The sequence below is a fragment of the Schistocerca serialis genome, chromosome 6 (genome assembly GCF_023864345.2).
Source record: "Schistocerca serialis cubense isolate TAMUIC-IGC-003099 chromosome 6, iqSchSeri2.2, whole genome shotgun sequence".
Classification (NCBI taxonomy): Eukaryota; Metazoa; Arthropoda; class Insecta; order Orthoptera; family Acrididae; genus Schistocerca; species Schistocerca serialis.
Genome location: NC_064643.1, coordinates 721,834,576 through 721,861,041, shown reverse-complemented (window position 1 = coordinate 721,861,041; position 26,466 = coordinate 721,834,576). Strand labels below are relative to the sequence as shown.

At 41.0% G+C, this 26,466-nt stretch overlaps 1 protein-coding gene across 1 annotated transcript in view; it reads right to left on the bottom strand.

The window, feature by feature from the left end:
• The window catches only part of LOC126485046 (protein madd-4-like), a 697,683-nt gene that overhangs the window by 189,384 nt on the left and 481,833 nt on the right, over nucleotides 1-26,466 (bottom strand). The window contains exon 13 of the mRNA XM_050108648.1: nucleotides 10,907-11,211. Within this exon, the coding sequence (XP_049964605.1) occupies nucleotides 10,907-11,211 (305 nt within the window). The remainder of the gene's footprint in view (nucleotides 1-10,906; nucleotides 11,212-26,466) is intronic.

The following is a 26,466-nucleotide window of genomic DNA, read 5'->3' as shown; positions in this document are numbered from 1 at the left end:
AAGCAGTCCCTCTCAAAATATACTGAGGGCCTCAATGAAGCCTTCACTGACTGTACAAAAACAAATCTCCTGTGCCTTATCTTTCCAGTCTCCCACCACCTCCCAAAGTCCCACAGTCCGGCCACAGAGGAGCATTCCCCTCGCAACTCAGTACCATCCAGGACTGGAGCAACTGAATTACATTGTCCACCAGGGTTTCATTTACCTCTTGTCATGCCCTGAAATGAGAAATGTGCTGCCAACTATCCCTCCCACCCCTCCTACCGTGGTATTCCGCCGCCCACCAAACCTACACAATATACTCATCCATCCTTACACAACCCCTGCTCTCAATCCCTTACCTCATGGCTCATACCCCTGTAACAGACCTAGAAGAAACACCTGTCCCATACATCCTCCTACTACCACCTACTCCAGTCCGGTCACTAACGTCACCTATCCAATTAAAGGCAGGGCTACCTGTGAAACCAATCATGTCATTTACAAGCTAAGCTGCAACCACTGTCCTGCATTCTATGTAGTCATGACAACCAACAAGCTGTCTGTCTGTATGATGGCCACCAACAAACTGTGGCCAAAAAACAAGTGGACCACCTTGTTGCGGAACACACTTCCAAATATGATATCCCTCATCTCAATGACTGCTTCACGGCCTGTGCTATATGGATCCTTCCCACTAACACCAGCTTTTCCGAATTGTGCAGGTGGGAACTTTCCCTGCAATACATCCTACATTCCCATAACCCTCCTCAACTCAAACTTCGTTAGTCACTGTCCACAGCTATCCAGCCCCCTCCCTGTTCCCATTCCAGCTCTACACAGCCGTCATTTCACCGCCACACCCAGACTTTTAGTTTCTTTTTATTTCTCTCCTTTCCGTTACTTACCCCCTCCCCCCTCGGCACCTTCTCTCCTTCCCTCCGTCTAAAGTGCAACACTTCACTGTCCACTACTCCCACCATACTTTCCCTCCCCCTCCCTGCCCCAGCCTCCTCCTTACCCCCACCCAGTTGCCACACCCATCATGCACTGGTGCTGCTGCTCGCAGTGTGGTTTCAGCTCTCTGAGACTGCAGACGTGTGTGCCATTTTCATACAGTATATATAAAACGAGTAGACTTCCGGTGTTGATGAAACCAATCTAGATGGCACGGGCTTCCCACTGACACCAGCTTTTCTGGATTCCACAGGTGAGAAGTCTCCTTGCAACATATCCTTTGTTCTTGCGACTCCTTCACTAGTCCCTGTTCTCTCCACCTGCCTCTATCCCCTTCCCTGCTCCCACTCCAGCTCTATGCATGTCTTTATCTTGCCAAAGCACCTGGCTAATTCTTTCCCCTCCTCTATTTTCTCATCCCCCCTTTGCCCTCCCCTCCCCACCAGCACAGCCTCGCAATCAACTATCCTGTCTGCCACATCCCTCCTGTAGCATCTTCCCTCCCACCCTCACCCAACCATAGACGATTGGAAAACCATGCCTTGGTCAGCTGAGTCCCAATTCAAGTTGGGGAGAAGTGTTGGTGGGGTTCGAGAGTTGTGCAAATACAATGAAGCCATTGACCCAAGTTCTGGCTCCATAATGGTGTGGGCTGTGGACTGTGTCATTGACTATGAATGGTTATTATCAGCTACTTGGAGACCATCTGTGGTGATTCAGGGAGATGACGTTCCCAAACAATGATGAACTTGTTACAGATGACAATGTACCATGTTACCAGGCCACACTTGTTCATGATTGGTTTGAAGAACATTCTGGAGAATCCCATCAGACATTTATGGGACGTAATTGAGAGGTCAGTTCATGCACAAAATCTGCACTGGCAACACTTTAGCAATTATGGACAGCTAAAGAGGCAGCGAGGCTTAGTATTTCTGCAGGGGACTTCCAACAACTTGTCGAGTCCTTGTCACATGAAGCTGCTGCACTAAGCCAGGCAAAAATAGGCCCAGCAAGATTTTAGAAGGTATCCCATGACTTTTGCCATCTCAGTGTATTTGTAATTCAGTACTGTACAAGACCTGACCATATTATTAGAAATACAGCATAAGGGTAAACCAATAAATGGAACAGAATATCCTGAATCATTCGATGTTTATATTGATAAGGGCATGAAGCAACTTCTGTATTATAGATGATACCAGATTTTGGAGATGAAAATGTTCCCTCATTAATGTCTATGAGTTGTGGGGTAACTCATCACCGGCGGTAAAAATGTTTGTTGTACAGAAGCATGTAGCAATGATACTATGTGATGGCTACTGTTGTCAACAATCATTCACAGTTTGAAAACAATAACAGTATTTATTAACATACTAGGAGGAGAATTGAGTTACATTTTCCTTCACTCAGCCTTATTGGGGCACAGAAATGAGTGAGGTATTCAACCACAAAAATCTTTGACCGGCTACCTACTTACAAGCAGAATTAAATGAATAATAATATTGACTCTGAGCACTACGGGACTTAACATCTGAGGTCATCAGTCCCCTAGAACTTAGAACTACTTAAACCTAATGACATCATACACATCCATGCCCGAGGCAGGATTCGAACCTGTGACCGCAACAGTTGTGTAGTTCCAGACTGAAGCGCCTAGAACTGCTCGGCCACCACGGCTGGCAATAATAATATTAACTTCAAACACAAACTGATATCATACTTGTTTGCTATTTTCTTCTACTCTACAGAAGAATTTCTAAATGTGTAGTAGTCTATCTTTTAAAGCACAATTAAAAGATACTTACACATTAGCTTTCAACCACATCCCTCATCAGAAAAAGAGAAACACACACCGTTCATTCACACAAGCAAGCACATTTCACACACACACACACACACACACACACACACACACACACACACACACACACACATATGACCACCGACTCTAGCAGCTCGGGCCAGAATACTGGAGTTTGCAGTCATGTGTGCATGAGATGTGCTTGATTGTGTGAATGAATGGTGTGTGTGTGTGTGTGTGTGTGTGTGTGTGTGTGTGTGTGTGTGTGTGTGTGTGTCTTTTTTGATGAAGACTGTGGCTGAAAACTTATGAGTAAGTGTCTTAACTGTGCCTGTCTGTGACTTAAGAAAATACATTATGAAATTATGTAAACAGTCAATATGTTGCCATATTTTCTGCTGAGATGATGTACTATAATTATAAAATCAACTCTCTACCTGGAGTATTGTAATGCAAAACTCTGCCCACAGCACTAATTACATGGCATTGTTATGCTGTACTGGATAAAGATACTTGTTGAACATGTTTATTAGATACACACAGCACAACAGCTCCTTATAATAACTAATCTTTATTCATGACACACTGTTTTGGCATTTATTGTCATTCCCAAGTAAGTCTGGAATGATGTGACATCCATATTATGTTGTTAGTGAATTGCCTTATAACTGTCACTGTTTTGATAAGAAGGTAAATGATGTAAATATATTGAAAATAATATGTTAATTATTGTTTGGCCATTCTACTCTTATGATGTCACACACACACACACACACACACACACACACACACACACTCTGTATGTGCTTGAGAATTGTCCTGCAAAATGATGGTCAGGTCCTGCAGAAACTGTCATCACTTCTATCTCTATGCTGTTCATTTTTGGAACACAACCTATGACCACTCCAGTTTCTGCAGGACCTGACCATCATTTTGCAGGACAATGCTCAAGCACATACAGCGCTAGCTGTAACTGATTTGTTTGACTGATGGAGCTACTAAGTGCTATATCACCTACTGCACTCCCCCGACTTAAGGCCTCGTAACTTCAACTTGATTTCTAAACTGAAGGAAACACTTCACGGCTTTTGCTTCACAACTGCTACAAATTCGTCGGGCAATAGACCTCGCTGCTCGAACTAACAACACAACTGGCACTGCTAAGAGTATCCTACGACTTCCACATTGCTGGCAAGGGTTTATACACACTGCTGGTGACTACTTTGAAGGTCAATATAACTTTGAAACACATATCTATTTTGTACAAGCTGTAAATAAATAGTTGCCACTATTAAAGTTCAAACCTTTGTATTATGCCACAGTGATGGTATACTACCTTGTATCCATCTAGATGTGAGTGTTCATTTCCAGCTTACATTTTTTCATGCACAGAATATATGCAGAAATATGTTTACACTTATGAATATCCTGTTTTGGTATGAAGAATTTGTCTTTCTTATTTAAAAAGCTTTTTACATTTTGATGAAGAAGTTGAAATGTAAAATGACTGTTACCACTTGGGTTGCACAAAGTGCCTTTTCCTGTTTGTGCTTCACTGGCTGTTGCAACTGCATCAATAGTTATTTGGCAGCTATATCTTTTGGAAATATTTAACCTAAAAAGACCTATCAAAAATATTGAAAATCACAGGGCTTGGACAGACAGTGCCTAGTGCAATCAATGCTTGTATAAATACACTGCCTGACAAAAAACTGAAGTAGCAATTCTCTGTAACAGTTAGAATAACCATCAGAGCACAGTAGTGTTCTTCAAGTTTAGTGTTGTTACCAAGCCTAGTAGTGACATGGCACTCTGGATGATGGCACCATGCACAATGTCTGAGTAGTTTGGGTTGTCACTAGCTCTGCTTCTACAAAACGAATGCCACAGGAAATATGAGTTCTGGAACACTACATGCAGACCAGCAGGTGGCAACAACAGCATTCTGAGCAGGCCACCAGGCAGCTTGCACGGTGATGGTAGAGGTCATTGATTTACTGCACCTCTTCCTGCATCCACAGTTTCACATGCTGAAAATAGATGTACATGAATGGTACTGTGAGGCACCTATTTAGGCTTGCACTCACGCTTAGATAGGCTGTTCCTCTGCAGTGAGCAACCAAAAAGAAATTTTGAGCAATGCCTCACTACAGACTCATTACCATCTTCCGAGATAGAATGCCACCTCCTCTGTCTGGTCTCTAAGTGTGATTGGTGGTGTGATAGCCAGGACTTGGTATCATTTCTGTTGTTTTTACTTCACTGACATAATAGTGCAAAGACTTTATTTTGTGCTTCTGTCCTTACCAGACTTAGACACTTTAAGTACTATTTGATCATTAGAACTTCTTCTGTGAAGTACAACTGCAAGATATTTTGAAAGTGTTTGTTCCCAAGGCTTAAGCCAGAGTGCAGACTTTGATTTCCAAGCCCAAGAATTAAGGAACTTGCTATAAGTTTAACTTTCTTCAAACTCTTTCTTAAAGAGTGTTGTGTTCTCATTTATCAATTGGTTATTTTCTGCATGTTGAGGAACTTATTTATTTTTTGATTCAGGATTATTAATTTTGTAAATAGTCTTCACGGGTTTGCCACTGGATCATATTGTGGAAATTCCATGATATTTCCTCAGAGCAACTATCCGACATCTTCAGGTGGTTCAACCTTGCTGGTGGGTAGGTATGACTGATGGTACCCGCACATTGATGCCCTGTTTCTAGAACACGCACCCGATGAATGAGCAGGTGCAGAAATTGCACATGTGCAATGATTTGCAGTTAGATGGTGCCATATTCAAACTCCCACTGCCGAAAATTGCAGAGCAGCCCTCTTGCACGTATGCTGTATGCTGCATTTGCCAACAGTGCGGCCAGACGTTACCCACCAATGGCCGAATTAGACCAATGTTATGATGGGCCTGTTATCGAAGAATCTTGATTTTTGTGTCATGATTTAATAGCAGTTAATGCAGGGCTCCATGCTGTGCTCAGTTGAAATTCTGTATCGTTGTTGATGAGACTATCGGATGTATGGATATGTATTGCTTCCTTAATGACGCAATCCCAGAAAGATGATGTTGGGGATAAAACATCCATCTTTTCATAAATCATCCAATGTCCTGTATTCAGACAGTGTTCCGCAATTGTCAATTTTTTCAGTTGACAAAGGTGTGTATGATGTTGATGTTCATTGCAGCGTTCTCATACCATGCAGCACATTTGACCTATATACGCTGTCCAACATTGACAAGGAATCTTGTACACACTACATTTCCTCAGGCCAAGGTCATCCTTAACCGAACCCAACAGGCTTCTCGGTTTTGCAGAGTGTTGAAAAACACACTTAATTCCATATCTTCTGAGGACTCTTCTGATTCTTGATGACATGGCATCAAAATATGGCAAAAAGGCCAAAGTGGTGGGTGTATTCGTATCAGATTCCTTGCCAATGTGGGGCAGCGTATATAGGCCAGACATGCCACACAGCACAAGAATGCTGTGATGGCCATCAGTGTCAAACACGCCTTCATCAACCAAAAAATTGGCAATTGCGGAACACTGTATGAATACAGGACATTGGATGATTTATGAAGAGACGGAAGTTTTATCCCTGGCATCATCTTCCTGGGATTACATCATTAAGGAAGCAATACATATCCGTACAGCCGATAGTCTCATCAACAACATGGGATTTCAGCTGAGCATAGCCTGGATCCCTGCATTGGCTGCTATTAAATCATGATGTGAAAATCAAGATTCTTTGATAACAGGCCCATCATAACACTGATCTAATACGGCCATTGGTGAGTAACATCTGGCCACACTGTTGGCAAATGCAGCATACAGCGCATGTGCAGGAGGGCTGCTCTGCGATTTTTGGCAGTGGTAGTTTGAATATGGCACCATCTAACTGCAAATCATTGTGCATGCACAATTTCTACACCTGTGCATGTGCGTGTTCTAGAAACAGGGCGTCAATGTGCGGGTACCGTCAGTTGTACCTAGCCACCAGCAAGGTTGAATCACCTGAAGATGTCAGACAGTTGCTCTGAGGAAATAATGTGGAATTTGCACAACATGATCGGCCGGAAAACCTGTGAAGACTATTTACAACACACCCGCCAGGAAAGCTTGAAGAGTCACATTATTAATTTTGTTTGCCATTGGAGGCCTATTGTTTATTTTTCACTTGAAAGAACTTTACTTCCATAATACACTGAAGACTTTATTAAAGTTGTGGTCAACAAATAAACTTGTTATATTGACTTCCTTTTACTCTGGTGGATATCTCCATGGAACTTGACATATCAAGTAGCATATACACTGAAGTGCCAAACAAACTGGTATAGGCATACATATTCAAATACAGAAATATGTAAACAGGCAGAATGTGGTACTGCGATCAGTAATGCCTATATAAGACAAAAAGTGTGTGATGCAGTTGTTAGATCAGTTACTGCTGCTACAACGGCAGGTTATCAAGATTTAAGTGAATTTGAAAGTGATGTTGTAGTCGGTGCACAAGTGATGGGACACAGCATCTCTGAGGTAGCGATGAAGTGAGGATTTTTCCCATACAACTGCTTCACGAGTGTACTGTGAATATCAGAAATCTGGTAAAACATCAAATCTCCAACATCACTGTGTCCAGAAAAAGGTCCTGCAAGAATGGGACCAATGTTGACTGAGGAGAATCATTCAACATGACAGAATTGCAACCCTTCTGCAAATTGCTGCATATTTCAATGCTGGGCCATCAACAAGTGTCAGCGTGTGAACCATTCAATGGAACATCATCAATTTGGAGCCGAACACCAAGTCATGTACCCCTGATGGCTACAAGGTGCAAAGCTATGCCTTGCCTGGGCCATTCAACACTGAAATTGGACTGTTGATGACTGGAAGCATGTTGCCTGGTCAGACGAGTCTCATTTCAAATCATATTGAGCAGATAGATGTGTATGGGTATAGAAACAAACTCATGAATCCATAGGCCCTGCATGTCAGCATGGGACTCTTCAAGCTGGTAGAGGCTATGTAATGGTGTGGGGCATATGCAGTTGAACTGATATGAGACCCCTGATACGTCTAGATAAGACTCAGACAGGTGAAATGTACGTAAGCATACTGTGTGATCACCTGCATCCATTCATGTCCACTGTGTATTCTGAGGATCTTGGGCAATTACTGCAGGACAATGTGACACCCCACATGTCCAGAATTGCTACGGAGTGGCTCTAGGAGCACTCTTCTGAGTTTAAACACTTCTGCTGGCCACCGAACTCCCCAGACATGAACATTGTTGAGTATATCTGGAATGCCTTGCAACGTACTGTTCAGAAGAGGTATTTATGGACAGCCCTGCAGGATTCATCACTCCAGCACTACTTCAGACATTAGTCGAGTCCATGCCACATCTGCATGCTTGTGGAGTCCTACACAATGTTAGGCAGGTGTACCAGTTTCTTTGGTTATTCCGTGTATAAGGGACATGAATGCTATCAAATGCTGAAGGACAGAGACATGCAGCATACTCACGTGAGATAGTTTTATCAGCATCTAATACATTTTTAAATGGGCGTCATTATGGGTCTTCATTTGTCCAGCTGGTTGAGTCTTGCAATATCCATATTTGAATGTATTCAGATGTAACAGTGGTCCAAAGTTGGACTGCTTGAAGTGTGAGGGTAGGCATACTCATCTTCAACGTTCTGGGAGATGAGGTTTAGACCACCAGGGAGGATCACCTTACTATGCACCAGGTGCATTGTAATCCTTTCACATTTGCACCTGCTCATACAAGAATAAATAACAGACTTCCTGTGACATTCTGTGTCATCCCTCAGAATTGGTCAGAGGCTAGCATCAGCAGGACTACGTTATTGGTTCTGTGAGTGGGAGGCATGGACTGCTGATAAATGGCATCACAAACCATTCAGAAATAAATCACAGTTCTGCAATATCTCGGATGACCACTGTTGGTGGTGACATAGGGAGAGGTCTCATTCATCCAATGTTTTGGAGAGATGCAATTACTTCTAAAATCATGGAGTGGAGGGGGGCATTGGATATGACTTCAGGTCATGGATAATAGTGGACATCTGATGGCACCATGGTATGTCACAGACATCCTGCACCCTCAAGTGTTACCTCTCATTCGACAGCATTGTGATGCCTTTTTGCAACAGGATAATGGCCAATCACGCATGTACATCTCTATGAGCTGTCTGTGAGATATTCAGGTACTCTTGTGTCCAACATGATCCCCAGGTATGTACCAATGGAACATGTGTGGGACTAGTCTGAATGTGACATCAATACCATTGCCAGCATCAAGGACATTGAAGGCCAGTTACAACAGCTGTGGCCCAGCTCGCCTCAGGAGAGGATACATTGGCTTTATGATGCCATTCCCTAACAAATCAGTGCATGCACACAGGCAAGAGGAGGAGATATGTCATACTTATAAGTTGGCACATACTGCCAAGTTCTTTTTAAATGACTGGAATAACATCACATACCCTCTCACCTTATGAAGTTTCATTTTACTTTCCTCTCCCCTTCTAGGTGCTTCACTTTTTTTGTCACACAGCGCAAGTCATGTAAGTAAGCTCTTAGTGGACACATTCGGATGTAGACCATACCACTCGTGGTGCACTGCATAAGGTCCAATGTATTAACCACTCCCGAGTGTCACTGCCCCATTCTATTGAGCAACATTTTAAGGTTCTGCATTAACATATTTGATGGAATTCTTCATACAGAATTTGTCTTATTATTCAGAGAGTGATAGTCTTCATGTTAGTCTGATGAGCATTACCAGACATGTGCCTGATGTTCTCCACAATTGCCAAGTTGAGATTATCTTTCAAAGACCTCCTTCCCCCTGATAATTACTATGTGGATTGCTTCACCAAGATTTTTTCCCAGAGAGCATAAATGGCAAATGGTTTTACTGAGTCCTGAAACTTGCCTTTAGAAAGGCTTGTTACTTTATATCCACTGCCTGCAGGTTCTGTACTAGTTCACACTTTTCATCCCATGGGTACTCACTAACAGAAGGATCTTCTTGGCCTTTTCACCCCTCTGACTACTACGAACCACAACTTGCTTCTGTTTTCCTTTCTATTTGGAGTGTTCATGAACTCCTTGGGTTGTTTACATATTTTTCTCCAGTCTCCATTCTAGGGAAGCAGCTGGAGACATCTAGACTAAAACTAACAGACTTGCAATATCTCTTACAACTTCTTGTCTGATTTGGCAGGTTTGACAATAGACCAATCATAAACTCCATTCCAACATTACTGCTGGCAACTGCAGTTCTCAACAATTCCAATTTTGCCTGTGCTACTGCCAGTTGAGCTTTGAGCTTTAAAATCAGCAGTTCTTTCTCCGTAATTATGACAATAAGCACGACTACTAAATCAGTAAAGGCCAACCTCATCATATCTATCGAAGCAGTTTTCTTCAGAACATCCTACATGAAAGAAGTGTATGTGACTTCACACTGTCAATCACTTCTCAGAACTGTGTGCCAGTTCCCACACCTGGCCTTTGTGGCAATGTTATTTTAACCTAGATCACTCTCCCCAAAACCCAAAAAATGTTTTACTCAATCAAAAACAACAGCCCCATGGTGGATTTGCTTTATTTCAGTCATATAAAATACTGCAATTCCAAAGCACTCAGCACTCTGTGTGCACAAACATGAAAAACATTGTCTCTTGCTTGACATGTATCTCAAAGTGCACTGGACTTATCACTTTGAAGCTGTACATGCATTGAAATTAAACTTCTAATTATATGTAACAAACATTGCTCTACATAAATTTGTGCTACTGATTAGGGGGAGGGGTGGTTTGGGAGGGGGGAGGGATGGTTTATGCTGAGTTAAATGTATGCTATTTCTACAGTCATACTCTACGTTATATTTTGTAAAGTGAATTTACTGTGATATCCATTTTGTAGAAATCCACGAAGTTAAGAACAATGTGAGAATAACATTGCTGTTGATTTAAACCAGCAAAAGTTTAATTTTTTAAATCACTGAAAAAAATGATCTTTTTCCTTAATGCAGTACTAAGTTGATGGTACATTTTACAAACATTTTGCATAGGAAGATACTCGTAAGTTCGTAAGCTTAAAACATAAAAAGTGAAGTGTTTACCTGTTAAATCTTCTAACAGGGCATCTTATCTTCACCTGAACACCTGCAAACACCACTGCTTGTCCTCCTATCTTCAAACTTACTTTCTTGTCATTTGAGTTCTTTTGGATAAAAGTTTTGTTTTCAGTATCAATAATTGGTCGATCAGAATGTGTAGAACAAGCTTTAGTGTTACATGGCTTCTTGTCAGCTGGTTTAGATGCAGGACATTGTGATGTAGGACGTGGCACTATATGGTTCTGGGCCATTACTTGCAGGCACTCAACTTCTCTTGTTTTTATACCCCCACCACAAGGTTTCGAGCACTGGAATTAATAAGATGTAATCATAAATAAAATTCACATATTTAATGCAGTACAAATCAGAACTTGTAAATAGAACATGCATGCACAATGTCAGAATAACCTAAACTGAAGCAAGCAATTCCAACTAATTTTAACAGAGTTCCTTTAGCCTCCCTTCTACATATTTTTATCTTAATGTGTCTTTGGAGGTAGCATTATTTCTGTATAAAGTTTACAGTGACATTATTTCAGGGACTGGTCAGTATTTGATTTTCATGAGTTTGAGTAGAACTTTTAATTTACATTTTTGTCCTTCCCATTTAAGTTTTTGAAATAGCAGAGAGTAACAATCCATGAGATACATGAACAGAAATGCATTCCTTTAAAAACTGTTTAGAAGATGAAGTTGAAAGAAGGTATAAAGGAATAATAGCTGATAAAGTTATGATAGTCCTTTGAGAGGCAATAAACAAGACGTTACATGCTGTGAATATTTGCACGTATGTGGAAGAGAAAATATTGTGCAAAACAAATCAAAAACGGAATGTGGTGTCATTCAGACAGGTACCTAGAAGAGAATGTAGAAAACATTGGCAACTCTGACAGATAAAGCACAGAGAAGAGTTTATTACAATGAGCAAAAATGTCAAAAAATCTGGGCAATTACAATAATATGTTAGCTTAGATGATGATAAAAACACCAAAGTAATATGTCATTTCAAGAATGGTAAATGAGAATTGCCAGGAGAATGGTTTTAGATACACACAAAATGAAAATGAAAGCAAGAAATACTTGAGACGGCAGCAGTCTTAAGATCAACAGGAAGAAAAAGAAAGAGCAACATTGATTTGTAATAAGAAGTGCACCCAAACCAGAAGAGCTGATGGAAAAATAATAAGGCTGCAGCCTTATTCTGCAAACAACTGTAGAGTGCATGACACAATGTCCTTCTCATCGTACCAATTATTATAGCATCTTTCTGTTTGATTCGTATGCGGAGTGTGGAAGACCAATTGCTTAAAGGTGTCTGTGTGTGTTATAGTTAGTCTAATCTTGTCTTCATGATCCCCTTGGGAGCAATATATTGTAGTACATTCCTAGATTCTTCACTTAACACTGGTTCTTGAAACTTTGTGAGTAGGCTTTCATGCGATAGTTTGCACTCATCTTGAAGAGTCTGCCAGTTTGGTTTTTTGAGCATCTGCACAGTGCTCTCATGGGTCAAACAAACCTGACCATTCATGCTGTTCTTCTTTGTATGATTTCATTACACTTTATATTTTATATTCAAATTCAGCTGGATGGTAAGGACTATGCAATGGTGTTGTGGGTGGGATGGAATATGCATCATTGTTGTGAAGGCTGTATGTGATATTACCTTTCATACATTGACTACAATTATTAACTAATCAGTTGAACAGAGATGTTTTTCCAATGTCCTGAGATGCTCTGAGCCACTCTTCAGAAAAGAGATCACTGGAAGATATGGGGAACTACTGTCCTATCTCACTCCTCCCAACGTTCTCTAAAGTCATTGAAAAGATTTTATCCAAGCAAATGGAAAATTTTGTGACAAAAATTATATTTGTAAAAATCAGTTTGGTTTCCTAACAGGAAAAGTTCTATAAATTCCACAAGTGAATTCACCAAAAAATTAATCTCCTCATTAGAGAAGGGTTAAAAAAGTCATAGTAAATTATACATTACTTCTTTATAAACTACAAAGGTGTAGGATGGGGGCAGTTTGTTGCAGTGGTACAAATCATATTTGACAGAAAGGAAAAACTGAGAGATTACAACAGCAAATTCAAACAATTACTTCTATGATCGGAACATAATTTACAAAGAGGTACCACAAGGTTCAGTACTGGATCCATATCATTTTCTGTATTATATAAATAACATGTCATCAAACATTGATGTTCACTCAGTCTTATAGATGACACCTCAGTCCTAATTGAAAGTGGTGTCTTAGAAAAAAAAACAAGGTAGTGTACAAAATACTCTAGAAAACCTGAAATCCTGGTTTCATCAAAATTATCTGAAACTGAATGTAAAAAATTTCCAGACGATGCCATCTAGTGCTAAATCAATAGAAATGGTGCGCATAAAAACAGCTCGCATTGATGAGGTAACAAGAGAAGTAAACGCTGTGAAGTTTTGAGACCTAAATGCAGACAAAAATTTAAATTGGAAGGCACAGCACACATAGACTTCATAGCAAACAAACTGAACAGCATAACTTTTGCAATATGTTTTTGATCAAGTGCCATTCATATAAGCAAGTGGAATTAGTGTATCACAGATATTTTCAATTAGCATGGCATGATCCTCTTGAGAAATTCAACTAATGACATTAGACTTCTAATAAATTAAAACAAAATCACCAGAAACATGTTGCATACTGTTCAAAAATACTAATCACTCTATCTATATATATTTATGAAATTTGTATTTCACTATACAAAATCACCATGCACTACAAAATTATCATTTCAAGTACATTATAGTACTCTTCACAAAGCAAATTTCAAACTTCCAACACACAGATAAAAATTTTATGCTGAGACACCTCTACACACAGAACTTAAGATTTATAATAAACTAAAAGACAGGAATATATTTAACATGGAACTTTCTCACTGAAATGACAGTTGTATAATCTTCAAGTAGATAAGTTGCTACTCTACAGAAGAATTTATGGATGACAGTTTAAACAACAAAATACATTTATATGCACACATAACAATACTACAGCCATTTTTGTAGTGCAATAAGTCAATAAAAGAATTTTTAGTTTAAAGAATAAAATTAAGCCACTATGTTGTAATCTATTATTAACATTCTTCCATATAACAAATTATAACAATAAATGATACTAAAGTAATTTCTATAAACTAATGTAAAACTTCTCATCCTTTTTTATTTTATTGACATCTGTTTAATTTTCTGTATAAAAGTACACAGCTTGTGGTCTAGCAATTAGCATGGTTGCCAATAGATCAGGGGGTCCCAGGTTTGGTTCCCAGCCAGGTCAGAGATTTTATCTGCTCAGAGAGTGGGTGCAGTGTTGTCATTATCATCATTTCATCATTACAGATGTGTAAGTCACTGAGCCAATAATGCCATACAATCATTTCATTTTTTGTATAAAAAGGGCATTTATGTTTATTTTTCTACTTGAGATATCTCCTCACATCAGATGATTTGACCACTGTACATTTTGAGACAGATATATTACATTTACATTTAACTCTATAAACTATACAAAATCACCATGCACTACAAAATTATCATTTCAAGTACATTATAGTACTCTTCACAAAGCAAATTTCAAACTTCCAACACACAGATAAAATTTTTATGCCCAGACACCTCTACACACAGAACTTAAGATTTATAATAAACTAAAAGACAGGAATGTTTCCCTCTATTATAACTCTATAAACTGTTACACCTAGGTATTTGAATGATTTGCCTGAATCCAAGTGTGATGCATTAATATCGTAGCCATAGGATACTTTTTTCCATGTAGTGAAGAGTAAAATTTAACATTTCTGAACATTTAAAGCAAGTTGCCAATCTTTGCAACAATCTTGAAATCTTTTCAAGATCTGACTATATGTGCTCCATTTTTCAGACAGTACTTCATTACAGATAACCTCACCATGTGCAATAAACATGTGGTTCCTATTAAAATTGTCTGCAAGGTCATGAACAACAAGACATCACAAACAACAAGGGTACCAACACACTTAGGTGGGGCATATCTTAAGTTATGCCTGCAGTTATCAAAGACTCTCCATCCAAAATTACCTGCCACATCCTCCCTACCAAGAAATCCTCAATTCACTTTTAAATTTTACTTGATGCCCCACATCCAATTATACTTTTGATTATGAGGGTAATGGTGGTACTCACTCAAATGCTTTGCCAGAAGTGAAGAAATACTGCATCTATTCAAACGCCTTGTCCATGGATTTCTGCACACCAATTCAGAAAAGCACTAATTGGGTTTTGCAGAATCTAAACTTTCAAAATATATGCTGGGTAGCATGGAGGATGTCATTTTGACTGAGTTACCTCATCACATTTGAGTTCTCTTTATGTTATGAGATTCTACAACAAATGGATGTCGAAGACACCCCTTCTAGTAGATGTGTGTAACCTGTGCTTCCTTTCAAGCAATGAACACAGGTTTTTCATTCAAGGGATCTATGATATATCATGCTTGAAATAGTGACTGACTCAGTCGTGTGTGTGAGTTGCGTTTGCATGAGTGTGTGCGTGTGTGTGTGTGTGTGTCTATTGTTGACAAAGGCCATTGGCTGAAAGCTTTAAGTGTGAAACTCTTTTTATTGTGCCTATGTGTGACTCAGCATCTCCGCTATATGCTGAGCAGCAACTTTCCTTCTCATAATATTGTTATATTCCATCCTCGATTTTCCATTGTCTGATTTCAGCCACAAATTTGGTATAGAATCTGATTGGGATTCCACTGGGCTCTGCAGCTTTCCTCATTTTTAATGATTTTGTATGTTTCTTGATGGCAATGACACTAATACCTATTTCATACATCTTTGAAGTGGTACAAGAATTAAACTGGGGCAATACTCCTGGATTTTCCTGTGTAAAGGAACAATTGAAAATGGAGTTCAGTATTACTGTTTTTGTTTTGCTGCCCTCGATCTTAGGTCCTATCTCATTCATGAGTGTCTGAAATTAACAGCCTTTACATATGACCAGAATTTCTTTGGCTTTTGTGAGAAATTTATCAATAATATTCTGCTACGTTAGTGATAGAAGGTTTCAGGCATTTCTGTCTTTCCAGCTAAACACGTTTTATTCAGCATCTCTCTATCTACAGCCCTATGCTTCATCTTACATCTATAATGCAGTAGGTTCTTTACAAGTTTCTTTACAGTGAGTGTATACTGTGGAGCTTCCCTCCTAGCGTGAACTGTTTTACTAGGTAGACATCTACCTAGTGCTTGAGCAACTACAAGAAAACTTGAGCCACAGTTCTTCTGTAAGCTCCTTCTCAGAGGTAGATGTTCTGAGCTCCTATTTGAGATGTGACACTACTGCATATTTATCTAATTTTCTGAACATGTAAATCTTTCTACTTGTTTTAGCTGTATTTTGTAGTTTGGTGACAATTACTGCTACAACAGCCTAATGTTTACTGATACCAGCCTCAATGTGATAATCCTCTAACAGGTCAGGTCCATTTGTTGCCATTAGATATAACACACCGTCAAGCGTCACTCCTGCCACTTACAATAGTGTAATTACCCCAATTGACAGTAGGACAATTACAGTCTCCTCCAAAATGTCCGCAAGATTGGGGAATTTCCATACTAACAAATTGAGATTTTCACTAATGTCAAAGGGACTTCTATGTATCTGACATCACAGAGCCAGTCCTGGGAATTGACTTCCTTCATGCCAGTCAACTGGATGTTGTGCTAGTCATGCTCACACAGCACAGAACAGAATATCATATGGATGGTGTCATTGCACTCTCCCCATATACAACCCAAAGTGGCACAGCCTGCCCATCAGAACACCACTTCTTTGATGCTGCCTACGTGGAGACCCTCCACAACTGCACTCACACAGTAAACAACATCCTTTTGATGCATCATCGAATTCTTGAATGTCAATTGCAGTCACAAAACTATGATATGAGAATTCTCCTCTTACACATCGCATTGAAATCACTACTACATCATTTGAATAGGCACACAACAATCTACGGTCCTTATCTCACAGCAGTTGGTTACATCAAATGGGTCACCAGCCAGCTACACTCATAACGAAGGTGCTGCCCTGCCTCCTTCAACACTGCCCCAATGGGACAACAGTCATGCCCAGACTAGTAAAGGCAACATATGGTGTTGACAAATAGTGCTTCCGCTACTGCCACCTCCTGCACCCTAGCACCATTACAAGAGAATGTCTGCCCAGCTGTCACAAACTATGTCACCTCTATCCAGTCAATCTGCAGATCCTGAAGAATGATATTGACACACTGCTCCAAATGGGGATTGTGCGACCGGTGGACTGTCCATAGGCCTCCACTATCAAACTTGTACCAAAAAAAGATGGTACCACGAGGCTCTGTGGTGATTACTGGGTTCCTAATTCCAGGACAATTCTTAACATGCAAGATTTTACTCACATACTTGTGTGTGCCACAGAGTTCAACTGTAAGTGGGTGTACCTCCTTATTCCAATGCACCTAGACAACATTGAGAAAATCATCATTATTACCTCATTTGGGTATTCTGAGAACCTGTATATGCCATACAGCTTTAAGAATGCACCCCATATGTGACATCACTGGTGGACTCCTCTTCTGGAATGCATCCCAAATGTGACATCATATGTGAACTCCTCTTACAGCTCCCACACTGCTACACATATTTAGGCAGTGCTTTGGCCTACTGCAATAACCTCAAAGATCATTCAGTTCATTTAGAACAGGTCTTGGCCACTCTCCATGAAGTCAGGTTATCATTAAGAAGGCTAAATCTCAACTTAAACAGTCTGAAGTCATGTTCCTAGGCCACACCTTGAACACAGAAGGCATCCACCCCATCGTGGAGTGCTTACCTATGGTTCAGACCCTGCCTCTACTGGAGACGTGCCATGTCTTACACATCTTTTCCTTGGCCCACTAAACTTTCACTGCTGCAACCTATCACACATAGTTGCTTCACAGTCACTGTTAACAGATGTGATGGCTGAAAAGGGCAAACACAGCAAGAAAAAGTCGAATGGACAGCAAGTATGAAAGAAGCGCTGCGGACCTCAAAACAGTCACTAATTAAGGCAGTCACCCAAGTCCATCCTGACACAAATGCACGACTCAGCCTTACAATGAACACTTGCAACACCATGATGGAGGCTGTTCTGCAGCAAATTGCCAACAATGTACTGCAGCTGATTAGGTTCTGTTGTCTGCCTTCAGTTGCAATCTGCTTACAATCTACATTGCAGACATTTTCAAGAGAACATAAAAGGGCACAAGGTAACAGTTCACAACAATCATAAGCCACTCATGGACACTATAAAGAACATGCCTCAAGAAATCAGTCCGTACCATTTCTGCCACCTAGACCTCATTTCACAGTATGTTTGTGGAGCAGACAATGTAATCATAGATCACCTCTCGTACATCAGTGCAATTTCGTTACAATTTGACTATGAACTTATGGCCACAGAGCAAGCCAATGATTCTTCCATCAAGAAACTCATAACAGATCAGACAATCAGTCTTTGAATGAAAAATCAAGACTTACCCAGTACCAGGCTAACACTGCTGTGTGACGTGTTCCAAGACAGAATATGCCCCATAGTGTCACACATTATCAGATGGGAGGTGTCCAACAGAGTACACAACCTGGGCCATCCAGGAATCAGAATAACAACAGGACTGGTAACAGAGAGGTTCGTGTGACAGAACATCAAGATGGGTTGAGGTGATACCCATCCACAATATTACAGTGGAAACGAAGGAAGACACACTTACAGAAATGTGGATCATATAATTCAGAATCCAAGAACAAATCACCACAGACAAACTCAACCTACAAACTTGGATTCTCATTAGTTAAAATTTACGTACTGTATTCTCCACTCACAGATGGAATGTAGCAAAAGATCTTTGTTATTCAACATGTATCCTGATTACCAGAGCTTGCATTTGAGGCCCAGAAATGACATTTATGAACAGAGAGACACTGAATTTGCTAACAGTCATTTCAATGCAGTAAACTGCTTACAAACTTTAACCGCTTGTGGAAATAGCGTACCAAGGTCTACTAGAAGCACTAATAAATGATGCATGTTGTGGTTATACATGAATACATGAATCATTTTATTGCATAGAGTGAATTTACAGATATTCTGTACAGTTGCAACATCAAGAATGCACTCATTGTCTTTGCTTTCCTCATCCAAAGATTATCTCTCTTGGATGCCAGAGAGATTTTGACCTTCCAGAGCTTTTGATTCCCACAGAGCCTCTGTGGGAAGTACAGAATATTGTGGGTTACATCGACAGTGACTGATGTGCGAGATAACCAGACAGACTGTAGCTTGGCTAGTGCATGAGTAAGACATGATTGGACCATTCCTCATTGAGTCGAGTGTTGGACGGCTGCCGTATAATGATGGTGAGCTCAGTTGAGGCCTTCACCATACATGGGTATTTGTTGTCTGTTGTGGAGGGGGAAGGAGCATGTTGATGAATGGCATACAGATGATATTGCCACATGTGTTGAGGCAGCTTTCTGACACAGTTATAACACAATTCAGAGGTGAGGTCCAGTGCAGGTGACAGTGACGGTAGATGTGTGAGTGGCTTGGCTGAGTAGGTGGTGGTGGCATCAGCACAGTCTGTTTGCCTTTGTTGGAATTGGATGGTCTGTTGTCTGTGAGGGACATAATGTGGATGTCCTGCAGAACCCAAACAGGTTCGAGCCTTGTGAGCAACACTGTTGTTGGTGTGCAGCACACTAGTACGTCAAACATTTGTTCGCTCCAGGACAGCACTTTGTGAGGCCACGTGTATGTTGGCTGAGGGGATGGACATATGGTGTCATCACGTATCATTATGAACTCACACTGGTGATGGTCCTTATGAATGAAGACTTACTGCTCTGTGTGTGGTGACGGTGGTGGCATGTAAATATTCTGAATATGTTTGTGAACTCAGTTCACCAAAGTCGACAGGCCAGAGTGTGCTGCATCAAACGCAGGCTGTGAGAAGTCTGTGTGAAGGAATACGGTATTGGCGTATAGGATCTCCGCAAGTGACGCATGAATGACATTTTTATATTCTGACCGAATGTCGAAGAGCACCCATGGCAGTGCCTCAGACGAAGACCCACTGTGGCCCGTCAGAGCCTCCTTCATAGTATTGTGCCATCTCTCAACCAGTCTGTTGTTTTTGGGGGTGGTAAGATATGGTAGTTGTGCGAATGATACTGCTCAGGCAGCACAGGGCTGTGAAGAGCGATGACTTGAACTGCTGGTGCTGGTCTGTGGTGATCTGTTCTACCACTCAATGCCTCCACTATGCAGTAAATAGTTTTCTTTATTTATGCCATTATTTATTTATGAATGATAACTGTGACACATACACTCACTTGGGCAAAAAAGACCGGGTACTAAAGGATGCTTTGATTCTTTTCTCTTCTGATTTTTCCGTAGTCACTGGTACACTTCAAACAATACTCTGCTCTAGACATATATACTCAGAAATTTATTTCTCGAGTGATGGTTTATGTTCCGTATCAACGGACTTCTTTTGGCAAAGAATGTTCTCTTTGCTTGTTCTGGTTGCCTCTGATGTCTATCTTGATTCATCTGTTATACATCATTTTGTAATTAACATAAAAGAATTCCTTCACTTCATCATCAATTTTGATGTAAAGTTAGCCACTAACTGAATATCTGCTGCTCCTCAGTACTTTCCTCTTTCATTGGTTTACTTTGAATCAATATTCTGAATACAGTAGTCTGTTCATTTCATTCAATAAGTCCTGTAAATCTTCCACATTTTCTTAGGGGATAGCAATATCATACACTGATGAGCCAAACACAATATGACCACCTGCTAAATAGCATGTTGCTCCACCGCTGGAACATAATACAGCAGTGACTTTTCATGACATGGATTCAACAAGACCTTGGTTGGTTTCTGGAGGTATGTGGCACCAGATGTCTATATACTTGTCACTTAGTTCCCATAAACTATGTGCCACTGGTACATGGGCATGGAGCTTGTGCCTGTTAGCATCACAGATTTGTTCCACCATGTTCAGACCAGGTGAATTTGGTGGCTGTAACATCAATGCCAGTTCATTATCATGTTATTCAAACCACTGTAGCATGATTCTAGCCTTGACACAAACCTGTGGAAGAAATCATCACTGTTGGAGAGGACAGCAAGCAAAAGGGATACAAGTGGTCTACAATAATGTTCACACAGTCCACAGCTATCAGCTATCACAGTGTCTTCAATTACTACCACACGTACCATGGAACCTCCCCCCCCCCCACAATAACATCATATTGCCACCACCAGTCTGCGCTCACTACATGATGCACATGTTTCGAGCACACATTCACCTGGATGACAGTGTATCCGGATATGACCATTGACCTGGTGTAGTAACAGAAATGACTGATCCAACTAGGCAATAGATTTCCATTGAACCACAGTCCAATCTTGATGATCCCATGCTCACTGCAATTTTAACTGACAGTGTCATTTGCTGTGGAGCCACATGTTCAACACTGTACATTGAATGGTGTGCTCTGAAAGACTTGTGCCTGCACCAGCATTGTATGCTCCTTCCCAGGCTCCAGGCCATAGAATCTGCTCTTTCTGAATCAATGGATTTCCCTATTGTGGACTGTATCATTTGCTGAACTGGTTCCTCATTTGTCTCTGTTCTACTTATATTTATTTTTTACCATGTCATCTGCCCACAATACCACCAAGTGATGTCCAGTCTCTCAGTGGGCATTGGTCATAATTTATCTGAGGATTTGAAACATCTTGTCTCACTTTACATTGTCAAACATTTTTTTTTAGGCTGACAAACCCTATGAAAGTGCCTTGACTTTTCTTCTATTACCTATAATTTCTTCACACTTACTTTTCTGTTATCTGTATCTGATTGTCCAACATCTGTGATTACCTGTTTTACGGATGCCCATTCTCCATCAACTGCAGAACATACTGTGATATTCATTATCACACTATTTACAGCCTCAGGTAACTATGAATACACTTCGTCACTCCTCAATACACCAGTATCCCACTTCCTTTTAAACTGATGCTTCCTGGTAATTCTCTTAAATTTCAGCCTACTCTTCATCATTACTAAATTATGATCTGAGTCTATATTTGCACAGGAGTATGCCTTAAAATTCAATACCAAATTTTGGATTCTCTGTCTAACTATGATGTAATCTCATAGTTATAGAAGGAGAAAATGGTAAAGGTCTGAGAATAGCATTTCTAATGAATCCAAATAAAGTGACAACATGCCCTGGATACAAATGAAGTGTGTCACATATTTATGGCTTACTCTACCAACTTTTCCCTGAAATTTCCAGTTTTTTTCAAGCTGAATTTCAAAGTTTCTATGAACCACTTTTTCGTATGCAAGAGCAAGTTTTTCTTTACAATCTTTCACAACTGCAAATGAAACTTTTTGAGCTACACAGTAGCTTGTTAGTCATTATTTGAAGTTCAGCTAGAAAATGGGGGAAAATGGGGGAAGAAAAGAAGTAGAAAAGATCTGGACTACCACTCACTTGGAAATCCCAAATTTGTACCTGCCAAATTCCGGGCTGAAATCATTGCCCTCCAGGAAAAGAAAAAAAAAAAAAAAAAAAAAAAAAGAAAAAAAAAAGAAAAAAAACTGCATTTCCTCATGGGCACCAAACCCTGCCTTGCAGACTTGCTACATTTAGCACGCCCTCCAAAACTCCCTCCCATCACCCTACAGAATCCAGAGCCTCAACAGTCCCATAACACAGTTACTGGGCTGTCCTCCAAAAGCCACAGAACTATAAAAGTATCAGTCCTTTCCAAAGACCTTACCTTTTGCTCTAATCCAAAATTCAGTCACCTGGCTTGTTAAGGACTTTCTCTCTTTCTCCCGGTCCCTACAGTGGAAACACTATTTCACCATTATCCCTACCAATCAGACTCTATCCAAAACCAATATTGAATGTTGCCTGACTCAGTTTATTTCTCCATCCAACCATGACCCACTCTCTCAGCCTCCAAATCCCCTCTTGCTAACATTCCACAATTTTAATCTCAAACCTTGCCTCACCATCATTCCCAAAATGGCTTAACATGGGAACCAAGCTCAGATCCACAAAAGAAACAAAAATCCACCACGTAAAAACTGATTCTGCTTGTATAATTCTACTTCCAACAAAGGCTCTACCACTATAGTCATGAACCGCAGGGATTACCTGGTGGAATGATTTCATCAACTGTTAACCTCTATGATTACAAACTGCAGGCATTACCTGGTGAAATGACTCTGCCAGCGGTCAGATATGTCCACCTACAAACTATTCCACATTGAACCCATTCCAGAAATCCACCAGGTTCTCCCGTCCCTGTTCAAATCCTTAGATCCACCCCGGAACCATTGCCCTGAGTCTCTCTCTCTCTCTCTCTCTCTCTCTCTCTCTCTCTCTCTCTCTCTCTCTCTCAGTCCATAAACTCAACCACCTCGGAACCACCATTGTGGTTGATTCCTACGGTCCCACAGAGGGAATTGCTGCTCTTGTGAACCCACCCTTCAGTCTACCCATAACTTATTCTCCTATATAAAAGACACCAACTATTTTCTCCACTGACTCCCCATAGTTCCTGTTCCTTTACGACCTGATGCTCATCACTGCCAATGTCATCTCCATCTATGCTAACATCTTCAATGCCCATGGCCTTGCCGCTGCTGAACACTCCCTCTCCCAACCCTCAGCAGACTAAAAGTCTACAACCTCTTTCCTGGTCATCATGAGCAACTACATCCCTGTGGCAACCGTGATGCAAAAAAACAAGAACAGATCAGATATGCTCACAGTCAGTACAAGCTAACTGCATCAGGTATCCACTGTTGTGCACACTTACTAATAGGCAAAATTCTGGCAACACATGTCGCATACGCAGGTGCAGGTTAGTAAAAAGTAACACACAATGTGAGCTGGGCTACAGTACTGTGCAGACACTTATTCAGGGGGCCAATTCTGTAAGCCACAGATCATGTAGGTCGAGCTCCCCACCAATGCATTCAGAAGTTTGTTTGGCACTCTCCGTTCATATTCATTTCCGTTTCATCACATCTGCAAAGTGCACGGCACTCCCATGATTGTGATGAAAGTTAACTTTGTTTCAGTCACACATCCATTGTTCTCCAACTGTCATGCAATCAGTCGACACACTCTTCACTGAGGGGCATCTATACACTTCACGACAGTGTTGATATGGAACTATTGTTCAAACATGTTTACAACTTTAGCCAGGTAATAGACACTACAATCAGAATTCATTTTATGAAGTGTTCATTTACTCATTTGTGCTGAATAAATTAGTTTACAGCAACCATGTACTTTATGGATTCCTGTCACCAGTCCATCACTATAACCTACATTCTGAACATAGTGCATGGGAGAGACAGTGAAACTGGCTCACCGCACAATTGACATGTAAATGGTGATACATACTCATTCCACTTCTCCTTGAAGTCAATCCATAGTTCAGCAATGGACACCAGCAGGGTACCATCCTCTGTTGTTCTATTCATGGGCCGTCTCAAGGAATCCTTCCTCATCACCCAGAATCCCCAATCCGTCACCTGGTTCAGATTCATTGATGACATCTTCATGATCGGGACTGAGGATGAAGACATCCTATCCAAACTCCTCCAGAACCTAAACAACTCCCACCATGCTCTCCACCTAGTCCTCTGCAACCCAACAAGCCACTTTCTTTGATGTTGACTTCTACCTCAAGGATGGTTACATCAGTATCTCTTTTTACTTCAAACCTACCAACCACCAACAATTCCTCCACTTCGACAGATGCCACTCATTCTGCACCAAGGAGTCCCTTGAATAAAGCCCCTCTCCAAAGATGCCAAGTGTCTCACTGAGATCTTCATAGACCCAAATTACCCTCCCAACCTTGTCCAGAAGCAAATCCCTCTTCCGTTGTCTCTCCAGTTGTCTACCACCTCCCATGTGCCCACTGTCTGGCCACAAAGGAGCGCTCCCATCATGACTCAGTACCACCCATGACTGGAATAACTGCGCAACACACTGTGCCAGGGTTTCAACAGCCTCTCATAATGCCCTAAAAACAGGAATATCCCTCCCATGCTGATATTCCATTGTTCACCAAACCTTGCAATTATTTTGTCCATCCCTACTCCCAATCCCTTGCCTCATAGTTCATATCCCTGGAACACACCTAGCTCCAAGACCTATCCCAAAAATCCTCCCACCACCACCTACAGCAATCTGATGACAGGCATCTCCTCTCTCATCACTGGGAAGTTTACCTGTGAAAGCAGTCCTGTGATCTATAAACTAAGCCGTAAACACTGTGTCATAGTCAATGTGGGCATGACTACAACCAAGCTGTCTGTCTGCATGAATGGACACCACCAAACTGTGGCCAAGAGACAGCTGAACCACCACATTACTGAAAGTATTGCCCATCATGAGTTGCTTAATTTTAATGAGTGCTTCACAGCCTGTGTCATCTGGATTCTTCCCAAAAAAACTACTTTTCCAGAATGAAATTTTCACTCTGCAGCAGAGTGTGCATGCTGATTTGAAACTTCCTGACAGATTAAAACTGTGTGCCGAACCGAGACTAGAACTCGGAATGTTTGCCTCTCACAGGGAAATGCTCCACCAACTGAGCTACCCAAGCACAACTCACGACTTCCCCACAATTTTACTTCCGACAGTACTTTGTGTCCTACCTTCCAAATTTCACAGAAGTTCTCCTGGTAGAAGTGAAATTGTGGGGACAGGTCATGAGTCATACTTGGGTAGCTCAGTTGGTAGAGCACTTGCCTGAGAAAGGCAAAGGTCCCGGGTCAAGTCTCAGTCTGGGCACACAGTTGGCAAAGGTCCTGAGTCGAGTCTCAGTCTGGCACAGTTTTAATCTGCCAGGAAGTTTCAAATCAGCACACACTCTGCTGCAGAGTGAAAATTTCATTCTGGAAACATCCCCCAGCCTGCGGCTAACCCATGTCTCCACAATATCCTTTCTTCCTGTATTTACTAGTCCTGCAAGTTTTGCAGAACTTCTGTGAAGTTTGGAAGGTAGGAGATGAGGTACTGGCAGAAGTAAAACTGTGGGGATGGGTTGTGAGTCGTGCTTGGGTAGCTCAGTTGGTAGAGCAATTGCCCATGAAAGGCAAAGATCCCGAGTTTGAGTCTCAGTTTGGCATACAGTTTTAATCTGCCAGGAAGTTTCAAAACTTCTTTTTCTGAACCGAAAGTGTGGCAACCTTCCCTACAACGTAATTTTGTCCCTGTAACCTCCCTGGGCACAACCTTCATTATCTCCTGTCCTCCTCCTGCCTATCCCCTTCCCGCTCCCATTCCAGGAATCACATGGCTTTTATCCTGCCAATGTACCCACAAGTCCTTTCCTCACCTTCTTCCATCCATTTCCCCCCCCCCCCCCCCCTCACTACCCATCACAGCTAGAG